The sequence below is a fragment of the Geotrypetes seraphini genome, chromosome 1 (genome assembly GCF_902459505.1).
Source record: "Geotrypetes seraphini chromosome 1, aGeoSer1.1, whole genome shotgun sequence".
Lineage (NCBI taxonomy): Eukaryota > Metazoa > Chordata > Amphibia > Gymnophiona > Dermophiidae > Geotrypetes > Geotrypetes seraphini.
The window spans coordinates 302345091-302370534 of NC_047084.1; the positions used below are offsets into that span (position 1 = coordinate 302345091).

The 25444-nt window shown below is 45.2% G+C and overlaps 1 protein-coding gene across 3 annotated transcripts in view; it reads right to left on the minus strand.

The window, feature by feature from the left end:
* Positions 1–23919, minus strand: part of PCGF1 (polycomb group ring finger 1) — a 126384-nt gene extending 102465 nt beyond the window's left edge. For 2 of the 3 annotated variants that reach the window (XM_033955016.1, XM_033954998.1), the window contains exons 1-2: positions 23803–23919; positions 3830–3935 (exon numbers count right to left, since the gene is read on the minus strand). In XM_033955016.1, coding sequence (XP_033810907.1) covers positions 3830–3935; positions 23803–23889 — 193 coding nt within the window. In that variant the 5' untranslated portion in view covers positions 23890–23919. Of the gene's footprint in view, positions 1–3829; positions 3936–23580; positions 23683–23802 lie in introns of those variants that run through there. The other variant, XM_033955008.1, reaches the window with a different exon arrangement.
* Positions 23920–25444: the final 1525 nt, after the last annotated feature.

Consider the following 25444-nt stretch of genomic DNA (forward strand, 5'->3'; position numbering starts at 1 on the left):
CTACTCAGTTTTGCCCTTTTTCCATTTCCTGAATGAATTCTTCTTATCACCTATCGCTTTCTTCATTTATTTTGTTATCCATGCCAGGTCTTTCGTTCGATTCTTTTTGCACCCTTTTCTGAATCTTGGGATATGCAGATTTTGCGCCTCGATCACCGTGTCCTTGAATAAAGACCAAGCTTGCTCTACAGTCTGCCATTTCTTTGGAGGTGTTTAAGAGAGCTAGCCAGATTGCTCAAAGCTCCAGACAATTATCAACCACTTTCTCTCAGAAGGGGACCAATAGCACAGTACCAGACTGTCCTCACAAAGTGCCCCCAAGCCGTAAAGATTGGCACCCATAATCAAGAACTACTCTGGACAGAGGGGGTTCAAAAACCAGACTAGACTGTGCTGAGTCTCCATCGTCCATGGGAGTCTTACATACAACAGACCCCTCTGCAGACTCCAACAGGAGATAGTTTGTTTTGCAGCAAGTATAAGTGCACCCTCAACCAAGAACTACATTAATGGTCACAACCATGAACCCCAGAACTTGCAGGTATGGCCAGGCTGTCGAAGCCTGAAAGTCCAGAAAGGCCCATATCAGCTACCAAAGCTTCTCCTAGCGCAACTTGGGAAGAAACACTTCGATCATCCCTGTGGCAAAATGGACCCCCCCCCCCCCCCCCCAAGATATTCCAGGCCTTGCGTTGAAACAAGGCGAAAGCTGATCACCCAGCCTAGTCTATGAAACAATTGGACAGCCTGATGCAACGCTAGGTGCCCCTTGGATTCGGACTGGGCTCTGCTGAGCCAATCATCCAGATATGGATAGACTTGGAACTAGTGCTGCCCAATTCACGATTCAAATAAGTTGACCGATTCACTTCGGGTGAATCGATTCGAAATCGATTCAAAACAAACAAACAATCAATCAATCGGGTCCCGATTCAGCTGACCCTCGCCCCCTAAAGCAGGAGCAGCAGCGCTGCTCTTGCTGGCCGGCCGCTGCCGCACCTGCTTTAGAGAGCGAGGATCAGTCGGGAAGTGCTGCTGTCCGACTTCCCCCCCTGGTGTCCCCGCACTGTTTACCTTTGAGAAGCAGCCTGCAGATAAGGTCGTGATGCTAGCTATCTTTACACTGCTTCAGAGCTTTTCCTCCGCCGCGATCCTGCCTGATGTCAGAGAAGGGGCAGGACCGCTGCATGGGAAACAGCTCAGAAGCAGTGCAAAGATCGCTAGCATCGTGATCTTATCTGCAGGCTGCTTCTCAAAGGTAAACGGTGCAGGAAGGCCAGGGGGAACACACAGGCCTTCCGGGGGGGTGGGGTGGTGAGCAGTCCTTCGGGGTAGGGGTGGAACAGGCCTTTAGGGGGGGACAGGCAGGCAGGCCTTCAGGGGTGGGATGCATGCCTTTAAGGGGGGGGCAAGCCTTCAAGGGGGGACAGGCAGGCAGGCCTTCAGGGGTGGGATGCAGGCCTTTAAGGGGGGGCAAGCCTTCAAGGGGGGACAGGCAGGCAGGCCTTCAGGGGTGGGATGCAGGCCTTTAAGAGGGGGTAAGCCTTCAGAGGTGGGATGTAGGCCTTTAAGGGGGGGCAAGCCTTCAAGGGGGGACAGGCAGGCAGGCCTTCAGGGGTGGGATGCAGGCCTTTAAGGAGGGCAAGCCTTCAGGAGGGGACAGGTAGGCAGGCCTTCGGAGGGGAAAGGCAGGCCTTTAAGGGGGGGGAACAAGTCTTCAAGGGGGGGGGATGCAGGCCTTCAAGGGGGAAACAGGCCTTCAGGGATGGTGGCACAGGCCTTCAGGGGGGACAGGCAGGGCTTTGGAGGTGGGGTGAAGGCCTTCAGGGGAGGACAGACCTTCAGGGGAGGGGGGCCCTGATGTAGAAGTACACATTCAAGGTACTGAAGGAGATAGACTTAGTAGATAAGAAAGGTTGTTCACCCTCTCCAAGGTAGGGAGAACGAGAGGGCACTCTCTAAAATTGAAAGGGGATAGATTCCGTACGAATGTAAGGAAGTTCTTCTTCACTCAGAGAATGGTAGAAAACTGGAACGCTCTCCCTGAGGCTGTCATAGGGGAAAACACCATCCAGGGATTCAAGACAAAGTTAGACAAGTTCCTACTGAACAAGGAAGTACACAGGTAGGGCTAGTCTCAGTTAGGGCGCTGGTCTTTGACCAAAAGGATTACGACGAACCTCCACGTGAATCATTTGCATGCAATCTTTTTGGTACATCGATCACTCTTCTGCAATCAGCCAGATAATCGGCATCAGCGATTATATTTAGTGCAGCCAGGCCTATGTTTAATCCCTATAGCTTTGTGTTTTGATTCTGTAACATGTTATTGACTGCAATGTACGCATCTCTGTTCCTGAAAACTTTGGTGCATGTATCATTGTAACATGTTCTGGGCTCTTGGGGGAGGACGGGCTATAAAAATGAATGAATAAAATAAAGAGCTAAAGGGATGGGACATTGTTAAACCTCCTCAGCTATTTTGCATATATTGAGTTTTACTGTTAACTTCTGTCTGTAGCCTCTGCCACTGGAATATTGTTAATATTGTACCTTTAAATGACTAAGGATCCCTTTACCAAGTTGCAAAAAAAGCACATGCTTACTACAGCTTAAAAGGGCTTACCACAGGGTGTGTTTAGGTGACCTGTGGTAAGTTCCAGGTTAGCATGCACACACCATATGGTAAAATATATATATATTTTTTTACCATGGAAGGGACGTGTCTGGGGGTGGGGGGAGGGAGAGCAGAGAGTGGGTGTGTCTTGTAATCAGCACAACTACGCTGACACTTGCTAACTGATTAGCATGCGAGTAGCACGTGAGCCCTTACTGCCTATAAAATAGGTAGTGATAAGGGCTCACATGCTAATCTTTTTTTAAAGCCAAAGCGTGTGGCTGTTAATACAAAAATCCAACTGTGCCAAGGTCATTTTTTAGTGCTGCTTTATAAAAAGGACCCCTAAAATAAATTGTGGTTCAGAACAACATGACTAGAGTCAGCTGAGTTCTTTAGTGAATGTGATGCAAAAGGTCTGATTGAAACCACTTATCTGCTAGTCCTGGTTCCATCTAAAATTAACTTGTCTCTTCTTTAATATTTCTGGGCTATAGACTAAAGCCTACCTGGAATTGTCCTAGGTTCCAACTTCTGAAGTTGCCATCTAAGCTCACTCCAACCTATTCAACCATCCCATTGTTTGCAGGATATCTACTGTAAAAAGTCTGGCCAGTAACATCCTCATGTTCCAAGTTAGTCGAGTTTCCATTGATGCCCTTCCCAACCCATCCTCCACCAAATCACCATATATGGGACAAACCGTACAAGTCTGTCCAATACTGGCCTTAGCTCTTTAAATTTATACCACTTGTTTTCTAATTAGAGATTCTGTATTTATCCCACACTTTTTTTTTTTATGCCATCACCATTTTCCTCTCCAACACCCTCTCCATGAAAAAGAATTTCCTAACATTACTCTTAAATCTTCCTTCCTGCAACCTAAAAGTTATGCTCTATAGCTTTAACATGTTCCCTTTTCTGGAAAAGATTTGGTTCTAAAATATAATTTGGTTAATGTAACTGGGAAATACCACCTCTAGATATACACTAGGCAGCAACCTAGGAGGACACATCTATTAACCCCAGGTTATGTCAACATCGCTGCTCAATCATGTGATCTCTCATATCAGAGTAGCAGAGCTGGCATTCAGGCACCTTTCATGACCACTTAATTCATAGACTGAAAAGCAAAACAAAAAGAACATTCTAGAACAATTTGTTTCAACATCAATGCCTTCTGCAGATCCCTTCCCTCCCACTGTCACTTACAGGTGTGTAAACATTCTGTGATGGTGGTGGCATCAATAAAGTAGCCGGCACACAGGTAGCACACGATATGCTCATTCAGGTCTTTAATTTTCACTTTCACTTCTTCCTGAAAACAAATCCACACAGAACTATGTCACAGTTTCATAACCTCAGCCAACATCACTATATACAAACCATTAGCAAGCTTGGAAAAAGTGCAGAAAAATTCCCTTAATTTCTTCAGAAATGTGAAGATATTAAAGGTATTCATTTGCTCAACAATTCCAAGTAGTATCCACAATACTTCTGCCCAAGACACAATGCAGTGTTCTCCCCAGAAATTTTTTCCAGCCGGGTGGCATGAAAAAGTAGCCGGGCGGGGCGGGATGGGGAAATTTGGTAGTGGGGAAAATGAAAAGGTACTTTTACTAAGGCTTGCTAGCCATTTTAACACACGCTAAACGCTAACGTGTCCATTATAGTTTATGGATGCATTAGCGTTTAGTGTGCGCTAAAATAGCTAGCACGCCTTAGTAAAAAGATCACTAAATGTGCACGATTTTTATTAGTTAATTATTTTCCAACGCTCAATATGACTTCCTTTTTAAAGGTTTGACACTTAGGCAGTGTTCCAGTAGCATTTAAGCCACCCTTGAAAAAAAGTAATGCAGATCCTCTTATTCCGAATAACTAATGACCAGTATCAAACCTTCCATTTCTTTCAAAACTACCGTACTTCAAACTCAAGTTGAATCAGTTAATGCTTTGCATCCCCGGCAATCTGTGTTTTAAGACACAGCACAGAGACAGTAGTTCCTGCCTTAGGGCTCCTTATACAAAGCTGCGATAGCAATTCTGCCACAGCAAATGCACTGAAGCCCATAGGAATTGAATGGACTTTGGTGCATTTGCCATGGGAGAATTGCTACTGAGGCTTTGTAAAAGGGACCCTTACTTAGTGAACTCCATACTAGTCATCTAGAGACCAATGTTTCTCAACTTCAAGCCAAGTACCCCCCTAAGTTTAACAAATACCAACTGAGTACCTCAGTCCAAGCTCCGTCCCTGACCCCACTCCCATTATAATAGTACTAATTGTAATGCAATTTCTTCCATTCATTTTTTATGTACACACAACCCTACTGTACAACCATTAAAATACTCCTCCCCAATGTCAAAATTATAAAAATCCTATTAATACAAAAATAATAATGCAAAATACATTTATAAGTCCAACTTTAAAAGCAAGGATAAGCCTCCCCCAATACACCCCCAAACAATAAGATGTATAATCTAGAAAAGTGTTTCTCTACAGCACTGCAACTGCATCAATAAACCCAGGACTACCATACATTCTTCAAGCATCCAGTCTCTACTCTATTAAATAACACCAGTTAAGACCCTCCCACTGAAAAATCATTTTTTGGGGGGGAGGGGGGCAAGGTCACAACGGTTCATAGTCATTCGTGCGCGGGACTTCAGCGCACCAACATTTCAGCGCAGACAGATCAGCACAAGACTCCAGCAGGCCGCCTAAAAAGTTACTTTTAAAAGAGCTCCGACGCGGGTGTGAGTGGGGAACCCCCCCCCCAGTTTACTTCATACTGTTCACGCTGCCATTGGGAGGAGTTGTGGAGTTGGAACCCTCCATTATAGAGTAAACTTAACTTTTTCCCGATTTTTTTTAGGAAAAAGTTCAGTTTTCTCTATAATGATACCCCCCCCAACGGCAGCGCAAAAAATATGAAGTAAAGTGGAGAGGTTCCCCCCCACGCCCCCGTCAGAGCTCTTTATAAGTAACTTTTTAGGCGGCGCGCTGGGGTCTTGCGCCAATTTGTCTGTGCTGAAATGTGGGCGCGCCGAAGTCTCGCGCGCTTTTGTCCTATCACCGGTCAGAAATAGCTTTCACTATGTTTTATGTTCCCAAATACCTGTAAACATAAATAAATAAATGTGCTTAGAATTCCAGACTTGTGTGTTTAAAGTCAAGGGTTGAATGGAAAGAGTTAATCCTAAATACCAGAAAGTCACAGGCAAATAATGAATTAGTTTAGTCACAGTGGCACTCGGTGTCTCACCTCCTGGGGCTCTGGCTGTAAACGGCCTTGGGATAGTTGTGTCTGGTTAGCGGTTTGGGGCTTTTGGGCACTGCCAGAGCCAAGCTGCAACAGGAGCCGGGCAGCCAGAGCCATGGCCGCTGTGGTTCCAGCCCTGGTACCGGGCATCTTCCACCTCCTCTTCCCCCGGTAGCCACTTGTCTTGACTTGCCCCAAACCGATGCTGAGCAGGAGCTGCCAAAAGCCTTCCACCATCAGCGAGCTGTTGTCGCCATAGCATGTGAAAAGCACGTGCAACTGCCGCCGCTGAGCCAGCAACGCCCACTCCCGGTCCACGGCCAGCTCTAGCTCTACACTGTTTCCGCCACCGGCCGCGCAACGAGAACAAGGGCGGAGAGATGAGCATCGACAGCATCAGCCCTGCCCAGCCGCCCCTTCCCTCCCAACTCACACATCCCTCGGCAAAGTCGCTAGGCAAATCGTAAGCTTCCCTCCATAGGTCAGCGACGGAGGGAAACTTACAATTTGCTTCGGGCCTTCCTCGTTGCCGGGTCCTGCCTTCGCGGAAACAGAAAGTAGGCAGGTCCGTCAGCGAGTTGTAAGCTTCCATCCGTCGTTGACCAGTCTCCTGCCTTAGCCCGCAGCGAACTCATGCTTCGGGGCTCTAAGGTGTGTGTGCTGGCTTCCCTTCTCTTCTCCCTCCCCCCCCCCCCCGATGTAACTTCCGGTTTCGAAGGGAAGCCAGCACACACACCTTAGAGCCCCGAAGCATGAGTTCGCATCTCCAAGCCGGTGAGAGGTGTTTTTTTTTTTGGGGGGGGGAGGGGGGATTTTTTTTACATTGAGCGGCGGCAGCTGCAGGATTCCCGATAGATGACAGCTGGGCGGTCATCTAAATTAGGCAGGCGGAGCGCCCGGCTAAAAGGCCCTGGGGAGAACACTGCAGTGCATAACAGTATACAACTTCCAGGATCCATAGGAAAGAGGGAAAATTTTTGATTGTCAAAAATTGCCAAAAGGTGTGTGGCAACACACCAACTGCAATAATATACCTTGGAAATTTTTGACAATTGACACTTTGCCATCTTTCCTATGGTTCCTCAAAAGTTACTTTCTTAACTCCTTTGTTGTTTAAATAAATAGTTTTCTTATTAAAAACAAGGCTCTATGCTCTACCTCCACATTATGCAATCTATCTTTTGCATATTCATTGTGGATATCCTGAAAACCTGACCTTCCTGGGGCTCTCAAGGACCACAATTGCCCACCTCTGCTCTAGGCAAAGTACAAATAAAGTTAAAATGCACACAGAACCACCCCACCTCCTTCCCACAACAATACATTAAAAATCATCAATACAAATACAAAAAAAAAGGTACAATTATTTTTTTTTCCTCTTTACTTTTATTTGAAATTTTCCTTGTGATATCAAACATGAATATAATGGTTTTATAAAAGCAAAATTTTAAGAAATTACAGGCAAACTAGAAAAAAGCAAACTCAAAAACTGCGTTAAAAACTCAAATTTTAAATAGCCTCCTACAGGTCATAAGAACATAAGAGGGATCAAAGATGGCGACTTGACTGGATGTGCGCTGAGAGCTCCATTCTAGAGCTTAGCTTTGGAGAAAGATTTCCTACCTGACATGCCGAAACGGAGAGCGCCACTACCGCCTCACGGCGATCCGGGGTGCCCATTGTCGGCACTATCGACGAGCTTCTAAGACGGATGCAGCAGGTGTCGGTGGAGTCGGGAAGTAGCCTGTTGAGAACACAGGATACAGGCGAGCCCGCTGCGATTCCTCCTGGCCTAGAAATAACGCTGAGCCCTGATAGTAGGGCTCCGCCCCCGCAGCCTCAGAGCACTAGCTCCCGCAGGGGTGAGGAAACCCCGGAGCTTGGTGTTTACTCTTTCCCAGAGGTGAGGGATCTCTTGATGGTGAGCTTGGAGGCTGGAACCCCAATTTTAGGGACTCCAGCTGGATTATCTGAGGCCATTACAACTTCGGTGGACAGACTGGGCCAAACGGGCGGACAACAAGAAGGATTACAGACTGGTGAGAGTGTCCTTACTATTAAACCTTTGATATTACCTGAGAAACCAGCAGCGGTAACCCTTGAGTCTTTATGGGATCTTATGCCTGGCTTTGTGAAGGCCATAAGTCCCAATCTTCAGCAAATTGAAAGGAAACTATTGGAACATTCTAAAGAGTTAAAAGATATGAAAGTTGAAGTGACTGCCTTTAATCTTTTGCTTCAGAAACATGACCAGGATATAACAACTTTTAAGCAATTGCAAGAGAACTTGATAAAAGATAATGTTAATCTTAGAAGAAAAATGGAAATGCTTGAAAATAACTCACATTATAATCTAAGATTGATTAATTTTCCTAGGCTTACGTCTGTAACTTTTAGGGAAATGCTTAAAAGATATTTACTAGAAATATTGGATATTTCAGAGGAAATGTTGCCTCCATTTTCTTCAGTATATTATCTTCCTGGAAAAAGTAAAGTTCAAAAATCTTTACTAAATCAAGAGTCTTTAAATGTATCTGAAATGTTGGAAATATCTGATAGAGGCAGCAGTGCCATCCACTTTGATCATATCAGTAGCTCTCTCAATTGAAAAAATATGATTGTTAAAACATTTCTTCAAAAATAGGCAAAAGGAATTTATAGGTCTTAAAAGTACAAAATGTTTCCCGATTTGACATGAGACGCAGAGGCATAGTTGAGAATTTTTGTTAATGAAGCCTAGGGTTACATCCTTGAGTGCCACCTTTTATTTGCGACACCCCTGTAAATGTATTGTCCTATATCAAGCTGTCAAATATGTCTTTTATGAACCAGTTGACAACCTTTTTGTCCCTATCCCACTTGGGAAAAAAAAAACAATCCTGAACCCTATTTTGATGGAATATACGCCTTAGCTCAACGTTTTGCCCAGCCTTAAATCTTAATAGAATCTTCTTTTGTTTTTCACTAGATTATAACATTTTGGATATAATTTGAGGACTTGAGCATAATTAGCCAAAATCACTTTTGTTTTCTCGATATTGTTTACTATGATGGATATTTATGTGTCTAATTTTGCTTTCTGTATAAGTTATTTTGGTAATTAAGATTGAAAAATCAAATAAATATAAATAAATAAAAAGAACAAAAGAATAGCCTTACTGGGTCAGACCAATGGTCCATCAAGCCCAGTAGCCCGTTCTCACGGTGGTCAATCCAGGTCACTAGTACCTGGCCAAAACTCAAGGTGTAGCAATATTCTATGCTACTAATACAGGGCAATGAAAATCTCAGCACTTAGTTAACTTAAATGGAGACTATGGTATAGTTCAGTCCGTTAAATGCAAGAAATTTTCTTACAAATGTGCCTCACTCCATTTTAAACTCTTTTATTCACAAATTTATTGTATTTCATAGATCCTCAGAGGGCCACCACGCACTCAAATGTATTTCATAGTGCGGGCTTTATGCACCCTTTCGTCACTGGACCTGATTTTTTAATTAAGTGTAACATTTTAGTGTTATGACTAAAGTATAGGTATTCTGAAAGTACTTAGCTTTTAGTTGACGCTAGTCGGGAGGGTAGAAACATAAATGTCCAACATGTTTCGCCCGTCTGTCTCACAGGGCTTTATCAAGGCTCCCTCTCCCGTTCAGTAACAACTTTCTCCAACCACAGCATTCCAGAGCTTAACTATTCTCTGAGTGAAAAAAAAAATTATTCCTATTGGTTTTAATAGCACTTTCCTGTAAATTCCCCTAGTCTTTATAATTTTTGACTGAGTGAAAAATCGATCCACTTGTACCCGTTCTACTCCACTCAGAATTTTGTAGACTTCAATCATATCTCCCCTCAAAGAACGACTCTCTCTCCCACAGTTGGGACAATTCTTGTGGTGTTCCCCAGGGCTCACCACTTTCCCCCACCCTATTCAACATATATCTCGTCTCCCTGGGAAACCTCCTGCACAGCTTCAAGCTCAAATTCTTCATTTATGCAGACGATATCACAATAATCATCCCACTAACCAGTTTCACCCTAGAGCTGCTTAACTCTATATCACACTTACTCAGGCAGATAGAATTCTGGATGCTATCCAATAGATTAAAACTAAACCCTGACAAAACTAAATTCTTCCTGGCCTCCCCCAATGATAAAATCAAAGATACCTCAATTCAAGTGAATGGATCGGACTTCCCCCTAAAACAAACCCTAAAAATACTAGGAGTCACCCTAGACAAACACCTTTCCCTTGAGAAGCACACCGATCTTACCATCAGGAAATGCTTCTCGGTGCTCTGGAAACTCCGCACCATAAAAAAATACTTTGATGACAACTCATTCCGACTGTTAGTACAATCCTCCATTCTCAGCATCCTCGATTATTGCAACATCATTTACCTAGGCTCCATGAAGAAAACCACCAGGAGACTAAAACTGATTCAGAACACGGCCGTCCGCCTTAAATATGGCCTAAACAAATAGGAACATATCACCCCTTACTACCATAAACTGCACTGGCTACCATTTGAATCCAGAGTACTATTCAAGTTCGCATGCCTCAGCTACAAAACGGTGTTTGGTCTATCCCTAAGCTACCTCATCCCCCACTTCAAATTAGATCACAATAATAAGAACTCTCGCAGAATTCATCTATTCGCCTTCCCTTCCCTAAAACTATGTCAACTCAAACGATTCGTCGACAAAACCTTCTCCTTCCAGGCGGCCAAACTAAACTCATGGCTTGCCCAATTTATACTTGACGCCCCCACTTACCTGGACTTCAGAAAAAAACTCAAAACTCACTTATTCCATAGACAGAATCCCTAACTCTCCCTCTCGCTCCTTCTACTCCCTTCAATACACATGAACCTCCACCTTCCCCCCCTAATGTACCCTCCAAACCAACCAACTTCTCTGACCGGGTTTTTTTCCCTCCTATTGTACACTCTTGTATTTTCCTATTATACTCCATTGGATATTCTGTCAACTTCATTGACCTGTACACCCCAAAAAATGTTAATTCTTGTCAACCTAAATGACATGTTCATTCCAAAAAATGTTAATTCCCAATGGTATCTTCTTTTGTAACATTATTAATTGCTGTGAACCGCCTAGAACTCTCTGGGTATGGCGGTATACAAAATAAAAGTTATTATTATAAGTTATTATTTTCCAAGCTGAAGAGCCCTAACCTGTTTGGTCTTTCCTCATACGAGAGGAGTTTCATCCCCTTTATCATCTTGGTTGCTATTCGTTGAACCTTTTCTAGTGCCGCTATATCTTTCTTGAGATAAGGAGACCAGAATTGAACACAATACCCCAGGGGAGGTTGCATCACGGAGTGATACAGGGGCATTTATAACATTCTTAGGGCTCCTTTTACTAAAATGCGCTAGCGTTTTTAGCACACGCACGAAATTACTGTGAGCTAAAACACATGGTACGCTTCAAGAATAACGCCAGCTCAATGCTGGTGTTAAGGTCTAGCACACGCAATTTAGTGCATGCTATTCCGCGCATTAAGGCCCTAACGCACCTTAGTAAAAGGAGCCCTTAGTATTGTTAACAATCCCTTTTTTAATAATTCCCAGCATCCTGTTTGCTTTTTTGGCCACTGCTGCATATTGGGCGGAACGTTTCATCGTATTGTCAACAATGATACCCAGATCCTTTTCTTGGGCGCTAACCCCCAAGGTGGACCTTAGCATCCGGTAACTGTGATTCAGATTATTCCTCCCAATGTGCATCACTTTGCATTTATCCACATTAAATTTCATCTGCCACTTGGATGCCCAGTCTTCCAATTTCCTGCAATTTTTCACAATCCGCATGCGTTTTTAACAACTTTGAACAGTTTAGTGTCATCTGCAAGTTTAATCACCTTACTCATCATTCCAATTTCCAGATCATTTATAAATAAGTTAAATAGCACTGGTCCCAGTACAGACCCCTGCAGCACTCCACTGTTTACTCACCTCCATTGAGAAAAATGACCATTTAACCCTATCCTCTGTTTTCTATCCGATAATCAATTCCTAATCCACAACTGAACTTTGCCACCTATTCCATGACACTTTAATTTTCTCAGGAGACAGATTGTGAGGAACTTTATCAAAAGCTTTCTGAAAATCTAGATACACTATATCAACCGGCTCAAATTTATCCACATGTTTAATCACACCTTCAAAGAAGTCAAGTAAATTTATGAGGCAAGATCTCCCTCGGCTGAACCCATGCTGACTCCATCTCATTAAATCATGTTTGCCTACATCAGGAGTAGGGAACTCCGGTCCTCGAGAGCCGTATTACAGTCGGGTTTTCAGGATTTCCCCAATGAATATGCAATGAAAGCAGTGCATGCAAATAGATCTCATGCATATTCATTGGGGAAATCCTGAAAACCCGACTGGAATACAACTCTCGAGGACCGGAGTTCCCTACCCCTGGTCTACATGATCCACAATTTTATTTTTTATAATCGTTTCTACCATTTTGCCCAGCACCGAAGTGAGGCTTACCGGTCAGTTAATTGCGAGTCTTTTATTGGAGATCAAAGAGCAGGTCCTGACTACATGGCTGATGCCCTGTATGACCTGTAACATATGGATCTAGAATGGCCAAGTTGTCGTCCCCTCACACACCCCTCTAACCCATCACCAACCCCCTGAATACAAAACCCCCTCGTTGTACTCACGCACTTATATCCTCAGCAATAATGTCAACAATAAATAAAACAGAAACTTTATTGATGGTAATAATCAGGCCGCAGCTTTGTTTATTGGGACTACCAATAATCAATGAACAATTGCTTCACCCCGAGCTACAAGACACTGCAATTTTACAAAAACTCAGTTGTATTCCCCTGACCCTGCCATATCAGCAAGAGCCTAGGGGGTGGCATGGATCTCCATTGCCCCTCTTCCGTGACATGGGCCTCAAGACATATTCGCTCACTTGAGCTCCCTTTCCCTAACCGCTCATCCCCAGATGAGCCTAGGGGTGTAGGCATGGACCGCCATGCCCCCCCCCTTACAGGGTCACCTGAGCCGCGGCATCACCACTCAACTGAGCTGACTACCAAATACCCGCTTATCTTCGGATGAGCCAAAACTTTGTACCTCGGGTTACCGCCACAGCCCCCCCCCCCACCCAAAAACAAAGATGCAACCTCAGGGATCTCAACAAGTTCAATTAACCCCAGGAACCCTGTTTAGCAACAACCCAGGAAGAGAACATACCCACAAGACAAAACAGTTTCTGAAACCAGTACCCATAAGATCAGGCCCCTGACCCTGCCATGCCAGCAAGGGTCTGGGGGGTGGCATGTCCATACATGCCTCATTAACCAAAGACACCAAAACCTGGGCACAGCTCCCTGCCAACCCCCCACTCATCTCCTGATAAGCCTCACCAGACAATAGCTTGGGATAACTGCAAACCCAAACCCAAATTCACCAACAAACCAGTACCCATAATATTTAGCCCCCGATCCTGCCATGCCAGCAAGGGTCTGGGGGGTGGCATGTCCCAACATGCCCTTTTAACCAGAGACACCAGAACCCAGGCACAGCTCCCTGCCAGCCCCCCGCTCCTCTCCAGAGGAGTCCAACCATACAAGTTTCAAGTTTCAAGTTTCAAGTTTATTCAATCTTTTGATGGATCGCCTATAACAATTACTAAGCGATGTACATATAATAATAAAAAGAGATAAGAAACTTAACATAATAATTAATTACATGACATAAAATAAAAACATTTAAAACATACTTGAGGGGCATGGGAAAATTAAAAAGTTACAATTTCGGGTAATAAGAAAAAAAGGGAAAGTACAAAAGGTAGGGTAAAAAGATAAAACAAAATGGCTCAAGCAAACTTCGTTAGCTTCTATAAGAATAAAACCAGTTCGTAAATCGTTTAAAAGAATAAAAAAAAAAGAAAAACTACTAAAGGTCGAAGGCATCATTAAATAGGTATGTTTTTAAAAGTTTTTTAAATGTTGAAATATTTTTTTCTGATCGAATAAATTGAGGAAGTTTATTCCACCTTTGTGGGCCGGCGACGGTAAAAGTATCAGCTCTTCTGGTGCCTATGATTTTTAATGATGGAACTGTTAATAAGCATTGGTCGGAAGAGCGAAGAGATCGATGAGGTTTATATGGGATTAAAGTTTTAGAGATAAATTGAGGTTCGTTGGATGTTAACGTTTTGAAAATTAGAAGCATTAATTTGAAGCAGATCCTGTGATTTACTGGTAACCAGTGTGCATCTATTAATAATGGAGATACGTGGTCGAATTTTTTTGCATTATAAATTAATTTTATTGCTGTGTTTTGAATTATTTGTATTCTTCTTATTTCTTTATGTGTGATGTTTAGAAATAGAGCATTGCAATAATCTATTTTCGCTATTATAAATGAATGAATTAGGATCTTTAAAGAAGAAGGAGTAAGAAATTTAGCAATAGATCTTATCTGCCGTAGTTTATAAAAACAGTTTTTAACCATATAGGATATGTGTTCATGATAGGATAGTTTTTCATCTATGTAAATGCCAAGAATTTTTGTTGTAGATACCATGTTAATGGGGATGTTGTTGAGAACAAAAGATTTAGAAAGAGAAATATCATTTTTCCAGTTAAATAAAATGGATTGAGTCTTATTAATGTTTAATGCCAATTTGTTTGTGTTTAACCAGTTTTGGACGAGCTCTAGCTTTTGATTTATTGAGGAAATATCTGTAGTGTTTTCAGGATCTAAAGGGTGTAAGAGTTGGATATCATCTGCGTAAGAATAAGGGATGAAGCCTATGGCCTGACAAAGTTCTAATAAAGGAGCGAGAAAGATATTAAACAATAGAGGAGACAAAATGGATCCTTGTGGAATTCCAAAGGTTGCCGTGTAAGGGGTGGAATCCTCATTGTTAAATCTGACGATGGAGGTTCTGTCAGTAAAGTAAGATTTAAACCAGTCTAAGACTTGATCGGTAATTCCTTTTTCTTTTAGTCTTCTTACAAAAGCCTGGGATAACCGCACACCCGAACGCATCAACATACCAGTGCCCATAAACAATACCCATAATAGTCGGCCCCCGACCCTGCCATGCCAGCAAGGGTTTGGGGGGTGGCATGTCCCAACATGCCCCTTTAACCAGAGACACCAGAATCCAGGCACGGCTCACTGCTCACTGCTCACTGCTCACTGCCCATCACCATCAGATGTGCCGTTGACCCATGACGCCATGACAGCAGCCACCTTGCCCCCTCCAGACCTGAACTGGAGAGGAAATGGCACCCCCCGCAGCAACCATCCTGTCATCCAGTGGCATCCTTCTCCCAAACTGGTCTGACGCACCGGAAACTCCTGCGCTGAAGCTCTCCAGGACCAGAATTCGGCACCCACCAGCGACCCCCGCTGCAGGTTCCAGTCCTGAAAATAAACAGAAAAAAACCCAGCAGCAACAAGCAAGAAGTAGAATATCCAGCCTGGCATCTCCCACAGCCCCACCCCAGCGCCACATCCTGTGCCCCAGTCAAGCCCCAATCCACCAATATGCAACAGCCAGGGGGGAACCTTCTCAAGAACACAGCCCAAAACCCCCAAGGATTCGGCTTCCCACGCAATACCAGCTCCCGGAGGAACCTTCAGCATACCCCAAAGCCTCCGGGCTATGCAAAACTAGACTACCCAAGCGCCACCAGAGTACCCTGATTGGCCACCATCCCGTGAAATCCCTGCAAGCTGTTGCGAGTGGGGCCACGCAACAGCTATGCGGGCACCAACAGGCAGCAGCAGGCGGCCAGAAGTCACCAAGACACCACAGACCCCCGAAAAGAAAGCCCCAAGGGCCCCTCAAAAACACCCCCAGGCAACAGAGGCTATCCACCCCATGAGCCACAGGCCCACAATTTAGCATAGGTCAAATATAAAAATGAAATACATATGGGAGATGTATACATGTCTACGAGGGGCTGCAGAATAGCCGCGAGGTGGGGCCAGACAAACCAACCTCCAACAGCACCCCAATCTCTGCTGGCAAAAAATGTAGTGGGACGGGGTCAACGGGCCCCTTTGTCCCCCTCATACGTGTCCCCCAACCTGTCCCAGCATTAAGAACCCACCTGCAGTAGCCCCAAACTCCTGCCGGGAGCTCCCTCGCACACGTTCCTCGGGGGTCCAGCCCTCCGACACAAGACACCCCGCATCCTGGAGTGCCGCCCCATCCAGGGCACCCCCATAACACCCTGCCGGAGCCCCAAAATACTAGGCCCCCACCTAGGAATCTGACCAACAGGAAGATACAAACGCCCGTATGAATTGAAGTGGGACTGGAACCTGGATCCTTAACCACAAAGCCACCCCAATGACCTGCAGATGGAAGAGCTGCCAGGAAGCAATGAACCACTGTCAGGCAACAAGGATTGGACCGCACAACTGCAGGGAACTGAGGCGGTAACAGAATTTGCTGTGCCCCCCATCTCCTTCAGTCAGTATTTGCTTCTGGTTTGTTTGTGTTTTATTTTTTTAATGTAATTTGGTTTGATATATGGAAAGCGGAGCCGAAAGTCCAACGACAACCACAGCGTCTGCACCACAAGGCTTCAGCAGCTGCCCACGAAGCACCCAAGGTCACGGCCCAGCTCCCCCTCACAGTGGCACCCAAAGAGCTCTCCAACTCCAGCCTCCAGCACTCTGAAACCCATCGTAATGGCGGCCGGGATCAGGGCATCCTGGGTCTGCACACCACCACGTTCGCATAAGGCGGCACACATGCGCTAGCTCCCACCTCACTCACATGCCGACAACGACTACTTCTGAAGGTTATGTGGCTCATAATCAAAACTTTAAAATGTCTAAAAACCCACCTAAGTCAGCGCTTTGACGTCCTAATAGACTGGGACATCCAAGCACCGATATCAAACCAACTTTCTGGACATGCCTCTGTGCGCCCAGAGCTGAAAGGGGCGTATCTGGAAGAGTGGTCATGGCAGTATTTGGGCAGGATGTTGGCCAACTTAAGACGTACCGCAGCAATAATCGAATGTTTTACTACACATCCTGGATGAAACTTAGACGTTGCGAGTTAGACAATGTTAAAACAGGTATAAGTGCCAAAAAGGTATCCAAAGTAACCAGATAACCACTGTGGAGACAATGTAAAGACACCCCCACCCCCTCAGTGTTCACTGACTCCTTCATCCCCCCCCCCACAAAGATCAGAATAAAAAAATATATATATACTTGTCTCCAGAACATCAGCACCTGGTATAGGAAAGCCTAGTAGAGCTGCACACGGGTGTCTTAAATAGCCTGGGGGTGGACTAGTGAACCATAGAGAGGAGTAGCAAGTCCCATAAGCCACTCTAACCACTACATTTATGGTGGAACATGCAAGGACACCAAAACCCCACTCTACTGCCAAATAGGTGCCACCTGCAGCCATAAGGGCTATTGGGGTTGTAGACAGATGGGTATAGTGGGTTTTTGGGGGGCTCACCATAATCTATAAGGGAGTTCTGGTGAGATGTTTATGTGGCACCCTATATATGGAGATCACAGCAGTGCCCTGTAAGACGTATGGTGATTTGCCTTTCGAAAAGGAAATATGTCCTACCTGTTAATTTTCTTTCCTTTAGACGATTCAAGAAAAGGTTAGATAAGTTCCTGTTGGACCAGATGAATCCAGAGACTATTGGGATAGCACACATCTACCAACAGGTGGAGATAGAGAACTGATTTGCAGGTGTACATCTTGGATGGCGTTCCTCTTACCAGTCAGTATCGCTTAATGTCCAAGCATCCGAACAATGCAGTTGCAACCTAGCAAACTTCTTTCCCATAAGCAAAATAAATCCTGACCCCCAACCATGAGACAGCACCTGCAAGAGAAAAATACATGAACAATACCAATCAGGTGGGGCTCTGGATTCATCTGCTGTGTCTAAAGAAGAAAATTAACAGGTAGGACAATTTTTCCTTCCTTAGCGTTGTCAGCAGATGAATCCAGAGACTAGTGGGATGTAGCAAAGCAACCTCAACTCGGCTGGGGTGAACATGCTGCCTCCGCAAGCACCGCAGCACCTAAGGATGCCTCCACGCGCTCCGCCACATCCAAACGGTAATACCTAGAAAACGTGTTGGAAGACGACCAAATGGCCGCCCTACAAATCTCTTCCAGGGAAAACACCCTGGACTCCGCCCAAGACGTAGCCATTGCTCTCGTTGAATGAGCATGTAGAGCACCTCCGGCATCTGCTTACCCACCAAATAAGCGAAAGAAACAGCCTCTCGGGCCCAATGAGCCACCAAGGCCTTGGAAGCTATCAAATCCTTTCTGGGACCTGAAAAGAGCACAGAGGTGATCTGAACGCCAAAAATCATTAGTAACTTGAAGATAGTGCAAGAGCATTCTCCTTACATCGAGCAAATGCAAGGCAAGAAACCTTGACCCCAATCCTCTTCCCTAAAGGACGGTAGAAAGAGGACCTGATTGACCTGAAAAGGAGACACCACTTTTGGAAGAAAGAAAGGAACAGTTCAAATTGAAACTACGGCCTCCGAAAAACAAAGACGGTTCCCTGCAAGACAATGCCTGCAACTCAAATACCCGCCTGGCCGAAGCCTAGGCCACCAGAAAAATTGCCTTTAAAAGGTAACATCCTTGAGAGTCGCGTTATCCAAACCTCTAAGGACCACCTTCGGACTCCAATCCAGACATAGCCTAATGTGGTTAGCCCCCTTAAGGAACCGTACTACATCAAGGTGAGACCCTATGGGCAAACCTGACACCTTCCCTCTGTAACAGGCAATAGCCGCTACCTGTACCCGAATGGAATTGTAGGCCAACCCTTTAGCAACCCCTTCTTGCAGGAAGGAAAGAATCTGAGACAGGGAAGCCTGAAAAGGAAGACACTCTAATTGAATGCACCAAGCTTCAAACACCCGCCAGATCCTAGCATAAGTTGTAGAGGTAGATCTCTCTGCCTTAAGCAGAGTAGAGATAACCTGCTCGGAATACCTCCTATGCTGCAGCTTTGACTGTTCAATAGCCAGGCCGTAAGACCACAGATGAAGGGAGCATCCCCCTGAACCCACTCCTGTGGGACGCAGACGGGTGTCCCCCGCAACCGAAGCGGAGTGACCCCGAGAAATCTAACCCGAGGGCTGCGGACAACCCTGAAATATATACCCCGCTGCACCATAGAAGCAAGCCAAATGAAGCAAACGTGCCCCTTTACTGGCCGAAGAGATAGCCCCCTCAATAGGCTTTGTGGGGCCCCTGGAGGACCAAGGGCCTACCCTACTTCCCGAGCCTGCTCCCCGTGCCTGCCGGGGAACTCACCGCAAGGAAATGAAAGGACATACCACCTTGAGTCTCCATCTCCTGGGGGACCAAATGACCCACTGGTGGGCCCTCAAAACCCCAGGCCCTTCTGACTGCAAGGAACCAGAACCTCTGGCCCTAAGGCTCGCTGACCCTGGAGCGAACTTGTCACAATCTCCTATCCAGCCTCTGCCCACAGGGATGCCCAGAAAGAATCTGTGGCTGGAAAAAAAAGCATTCTCAACCGTAACCTTCGTGCCCTACACAGAAGACCTCCGAGCTCTTCGTAATCTTGGCCTATTCCACCAGCAATGAGGCCAGCTACGCCCCCACCCACCCACACACACAATTCACTTGGTGGAAGGAGCCAAAACCCCGTCAATGTGTAGGTCGTGAGGACTGAGGAGGATCTACCCTCAAGGCCTAGGGAATGGCAGGGCGAGACGGTCGCCGCTGCATAACCCTGGACCTGGCACTATATGCTGCCGAATAGGAGGGCCTATATTCTGATTTTCCCGGGCTATACCTCCTGGTATCCCGAAAATGCAGCCTAGATGCGGAAGATCGAGGTGCCCCTCTGGACCCATCTTTTGGCAACCTCCGAGACAGAGTCTCCAAAATCCTTCACCAATTTTTCCAGGTCCTCTCCAAACAGTAATCTGCCCCTACAAGGAAGTCGTACCAGGCGTAATTTGGAGGCGGCTTGTGCTGTCCAATGCCTCAGCCATAGGTGCGATTTAGATACTACTGCTAGAGCCATCTGCTTAGCTGAAGCCCTAATCATATCATATAAGGCATCAGCCAGATACGCCAGCCCTGACTCCACATAGGGAAAGTCTAGGGGCAGAGCCCTACCAGACTCCACCACCCCATCAGTAAACAGCTGGATCCACTGAAGAAAGGCCCATGCCACATATGAACTGTACACAGCTGCCTGCAGAGTCAGGGCTGCCACATCAAATGAAGACCTTAAAGACGACTCAATCTTCCTATCCTGAGGGTCCCTCAGAGTTATACCTCCCTCGATCGGTAGAGTAGTTTTCCTAGTGACTGCCGCCACTAAGGCATCCACTTTTAGAAGTTTAAATCTATTCTGCTCCTCAAGAGCCACAGGATACAACAAACACATAGCTCTTGCCACCTTGAGGCCTGACTCTAGCGTAGTCCATTGCTCAGAAATCAACTCCTGCATGGCCTCATGCACAGGAAAGGTCTTACGTGGCCGCCTAGTGCCCGCCATAAGGGGATTGGGCACCACACCACCCCCCCCTGTTGATTTTGAGCATCGGTTGCTAAGGGGGTTGAAACTTCCTAGGGCAGGGACTGGATACCACCATTTTGACAAGAGCAAGCCCAGAGGCAGGAGAGAGTGTGTGATCCTCCTGCCTCTAACAAAAGGTATGTGGAGGAGGGGATTTCATTAGAACACCAGGGCCAGTGTACACTAGGAGGACAGGTTTAGCCTAACCCGGCCCAGCCCAGAGCCCACCAGATCAGTGGGCCGCTGGACCAACAGGGTATTTTGTTTTTTGGGGTGGGGAAGGTGTCGGAAGGGGTCCACTGGACCACTGGGGATTTTTTTTACGTTGGAGGGGAGGGAAGGCTCAGGCTAAGGTTTCGGGATAAGGGATTGGCATGCTGCCGTGTTGATTTTCCTGTCAATGCCTGAACAAGTTAGCATGGGATCCTATTGACAACTCACAACTGTCCGCAGTTCTCAGCCATTAGAGTAAGGGTTTTCCCTGCACAGTTTCTCTGAGTATTGGAAGGAATTGCTAATGAGCTCATTTTAATACTAGCAAGCTCATTAGCATAAGACTTTCAGTCACTGCTTCCATGCATAAAAGGCTGTGTGCATTACCGGCAAAATAATGTTTCATTTAGACTGATCCCAGTCTAAATGCAACGTTACAAGCCTGGTTTGCTCTGAGCATCCCCGCCCCCAGACAGAAGATATCAGTGGAGAAGTAGCCCAGTGGTTAGTGCAGCAATTTAGAATCTGGGGAACTGGGCTTGATTATATCAATCAAAAATTATACAGGATTAAGAAAGATCAATCTCAACCCTCGCAAAAAATACCTCTCTTATTGTGCTATTAATCTCTTTTATAAATAGAAACAGCGGTGTGTTTCTATTAGACTTGTCTCAGACAAATTATCTTGGCGTTAAAGAAGTTTTTAAAGGGGAAGAGGCCTCAAATTCCCATGCGTTGTCAGTATGTTAACTATACAACTGCACTAGATAGGGAAATAACCTCATCGGCCTCACTCCCCCTCCTGCCTAGCAGTTTGTTCAACAGTCCTTAAAGTGTTATAACCAACTCATTTGTCAAAAAATTATAGCAAAAAAAAGAACTTAGCTTAGGCAGAGTGAATTTTAAATGCTGCAGGTGTAGTGAATCTCCTGCTGTCTTTGCTGATATTTTGTGAGAGAACTGGGTTTGATTCCCACTATAGCTCCTTGTGACTCCAGGCAATTCATTTACTCCTCCACTGCCCCAGATACAAAGTAAGCATATACTGAAATATAAATCTAGATTTTTGGGCTAAAAAATGGCCCCAAAATTGGTGTCTCTGTTTATATTTGAGTCTTACTACTACTTATTTCTATAGTGCAGCTAGACATATGCAGTGCTGTACATTAAACATGCAAGAGACAATCCTTACTCAATAGTGCTTACAATGTAATTAAAACACCAGTTCCCACAGTAACCTCACAAGACTGTTGCAAATTCAGTTTGTATTTGAGTCAACCTTTTTCCACCCCTTTTTTATTTTTTTTTTTGGGGGGTGGTGGTTACCTCAGTTTATATTTGAGTATATGTGGTACCTCTATATATAGTACACTTACCCCTCCATATTGGCGGTTTTGCGGTCTGCGGTTTTTTGATCGAAGTCCCTGCCCCCAAATGTACCTCACAGGAAATCTCTGCTCCCAGTGTTGCACAAAAAAAATATATATATATATATATATTGTTGCTCCTGGCTGCACTTTCTTCACTGGAACGGGTCAGGTTATTTGCGGTTGTCGTTTTTGGGTTTTTTTTTTTAATAGAAAAACTGCACACAACATACAAAAAGTTACTCACAGTTTTTCTCTATTCGCTGCCTTGCCATTCCCCTATCACCGCGAATGCAGAGGGGGAAGTTTAATATGTAAACTGCTTTGATTGTAACCATAGAAAAGAAGTATATCAACTTATCAGACGATATGCCACTTCCTGCAATGTAGTTGTTGAATGCCTTTTTAGCACACCTGAACGAGTGACAATGAATAAAAACATTAACAGTGTTTGTATTCATTGTAGTCAGTATTTTTACTCAAAAAGTGTTATATTAGACAATAACTTTTTTACTTTCACTTAAGTAAAAATTGTAATGCGTTTTATTTTAACTTTTACTTAAATATTTAACTTTTACTTAAATACTTTACCTACTACTTTAAACAACATTGCCTGTAACCAAGAATTAAAGTATAAACACCTGACAAAAATGGAAAAATACAATATGTAAAGACAGAAAGAAAGTTTCTAAAATAGAATTATGTTAGCAAAGAGGTTCTCAATCTAATTCTTTCAACATATCCAGCCAGTCAGATTTTCAGGATACCCACAATGAATATGAAGATAAATTTGCAAACTGTTAAGGCAAATTTATCTCATGCATATTATTAGACTGGCCAGGTGTGAGAACTCCTATATTAGCATGAATTTTTTAAAAAAACTAGAATGTTCTTGAATAATATCTCTTTAAAACTGCACTTTAAGTCGCCTGAACCTTTTCAGGCATAGCGCGACTCAGAAGTCTCAAATTAGACTTCGCGAACAAGTACAGTACTGCAACCGTTTTCATAATTACATTGTAAAACTTGTCTCCCTTATACGAGTTAAAATACGAGTCATCATCTTTACAAATAAAAGCTCATTCCCCGTCTGTGGTCTACCATTTGATAAGTTACGAACTCGGGTCAATCAAAAGCGATTCTATTTCGGATGAAAGAGCGGATGCTGTAATTTCCCAAATAGCACGAGAAAATAAACGGCAGGAGTTACCCTTCTTTCCTTCAAATGGATACCTCTGCTTCAGGAATTAAGAAGATGTTTCTTCACTCGCACTGTTAAATTTATTCCAACTTCATCACCAGAAAACACCACCACTCCACTCGCCTGAAGCTTAGGAACTTCTTTCCCCTTCCCACGGCACGAGTCCCAAGTAGAAAAAAAACAATAACCACGAGCCTCAAGACACGGGGTCCGAACTGGGAGTTGAACCTTTCACAATTTCACCTAATGCTTTCCGTTTAAGCATCCAGCCCCATTTTCCCGGGCTCCGTTCTTCAGGTAGCGCACTGGCAGCTCCCCCAGGGCGAGAACTCACCTGCCTCGTGACGTACCAGCAGCCCCGGACCCACGAGGATAACTTACGCACACCCACGGCATCTCTTCCGCGTCTCGCAATGGGCATACACCCCTGGTCTAGAGACTCGGAATAAACACTATGTGCAGCTGCGCAGACACTCCTGGTACCGGGCTGCCCGCTCACCAGAAGAGATGAGAGGCTCGCCGAGTCGCTCACCAATCCCTTTGATCACTCACGCACCTCATTTCGCAGCGGATCCATCTTGTAGACGGACTGGAGTTGGTTCCGCAGCCGCATAGCTATAACCATCGACCCCTGAGACGCCATCTTTGCGAATCCGCTGCTTAACTTCCGGCTGCGGCGGGACAGGGCGGAGCCACGTCGCCAAGGAAACGGGCGTGGGTATGGCTGTGCCTGGCGAAGGGCTCGCGGTGGCTAGCTTTGTTTCCATAGCGACCCCCCCCCCCCCCCCTGTACCTGTTCGAGCGCAAGCCGATCTGGTCGGCACGGAAGTCAGCGCGTGATCAAAATGCCAGGGGTAATACTATTATCATTCCCGAAGTCTTTCAGAAGACGGAAGTTCCACTTTTTTATTTTTGGGGGCATCGCGTAATTGCGGATCATATCGACAGCAAACGGGTACCTAAAAAGAAAAGGCAACAACAGACAGGTGGTTTTGAACGCGATACCCTCATTAATCTGACTCTGCATCTTCGCTGTAAATGTACAGTCTCTTCTCCTGTAAACCGCTCTGAACTGTTTTGTGGTATTGCGGTATACAAAAATAAAGTTATTATTATTATTATTACTACTACTACTGTAGTGAGCTGTTGGACTTTAAAGGGTTAATGGTCATGAATTTAATAAACCGCCTTTCCAGTGCAATAGATGAGACGTTCTAGAGCAGAGGTCTGAAACTCAAACCCTTTGGAGGGCCACAGAAAAAAATAGTTATCTCTTATTAAAGAAATGACAACTTTGCATGAGGTGAAACTCGTTATAGTTTGTAAATCTTTCCTTAATTGCTTTTGATAATTTCAGCTATACACAGCTGAAAGCAGTGCAACATGCTGAAAGTGAAGTTTAGATAGTTTTTCAGTGTATAGCTGAAATTGTCAAAAGCAATTAAGGAAAGATTTATAAACTATAAACAGTTTTACCTCATGCAAAAATTGTGTTTTAGATTCTAAAGTATAAGTTAGCCCGAGAGCGAGTCTCGATGGGCGCCTGTAACATGGGGCTGGAAGGCTCTGGTGGCGACCCATCGGGATTGGCTCTGTGAGGGCAAGGAGGAGAGACAGGCGAGTAGATAGTTTTACGATTGGGGTAGGTGCCGTCCCTCCAGGTTTGGGAGTTGGGAATTGGTGGGGAATAGGATGCGGGGCGGGGTTAGTTAATTTTGTATAGCGGACAGCCGCTGAGGTCGGGGCTTATCTGGTCCTCAGCGGCGGTTTTTCCCGCCTTCCCGCCCTTTGTTGAGCTTCGGTTGGTTCCCAGGTTGGGAGCTCAAGAGTCGCAGGCGAGGTTAGAGCTACCAAAAGCCAGGGCTCATCTGGAGATGAGCGGCAGAAGGGCAGCTGGTTCAGAAGCGGGTCCCAGGTGGGCTGGTGACCCAGCTGAAGGGGCAGGGCAGCACCTGCCACCCCCTGACCCTTGCTGACAAGGGTGGGGTCACGGGGCCAAAAAGCTGTTTGGTTACTTTGTGGTAGCTTGATGGTTGCATAATTTGTTGTTATAATAAACAGAGCTGCGACTCGTTTTTTCCAAACTGTTGTTGTGTGATTTATTTAAGGGATATATATATGGTAGGGGTCTAGAGGGGAGGGGTGGAGGTACAGAATAGGGGGGTGGGAGACCGAGGGGCCTTTCCAGATCCAGCTGT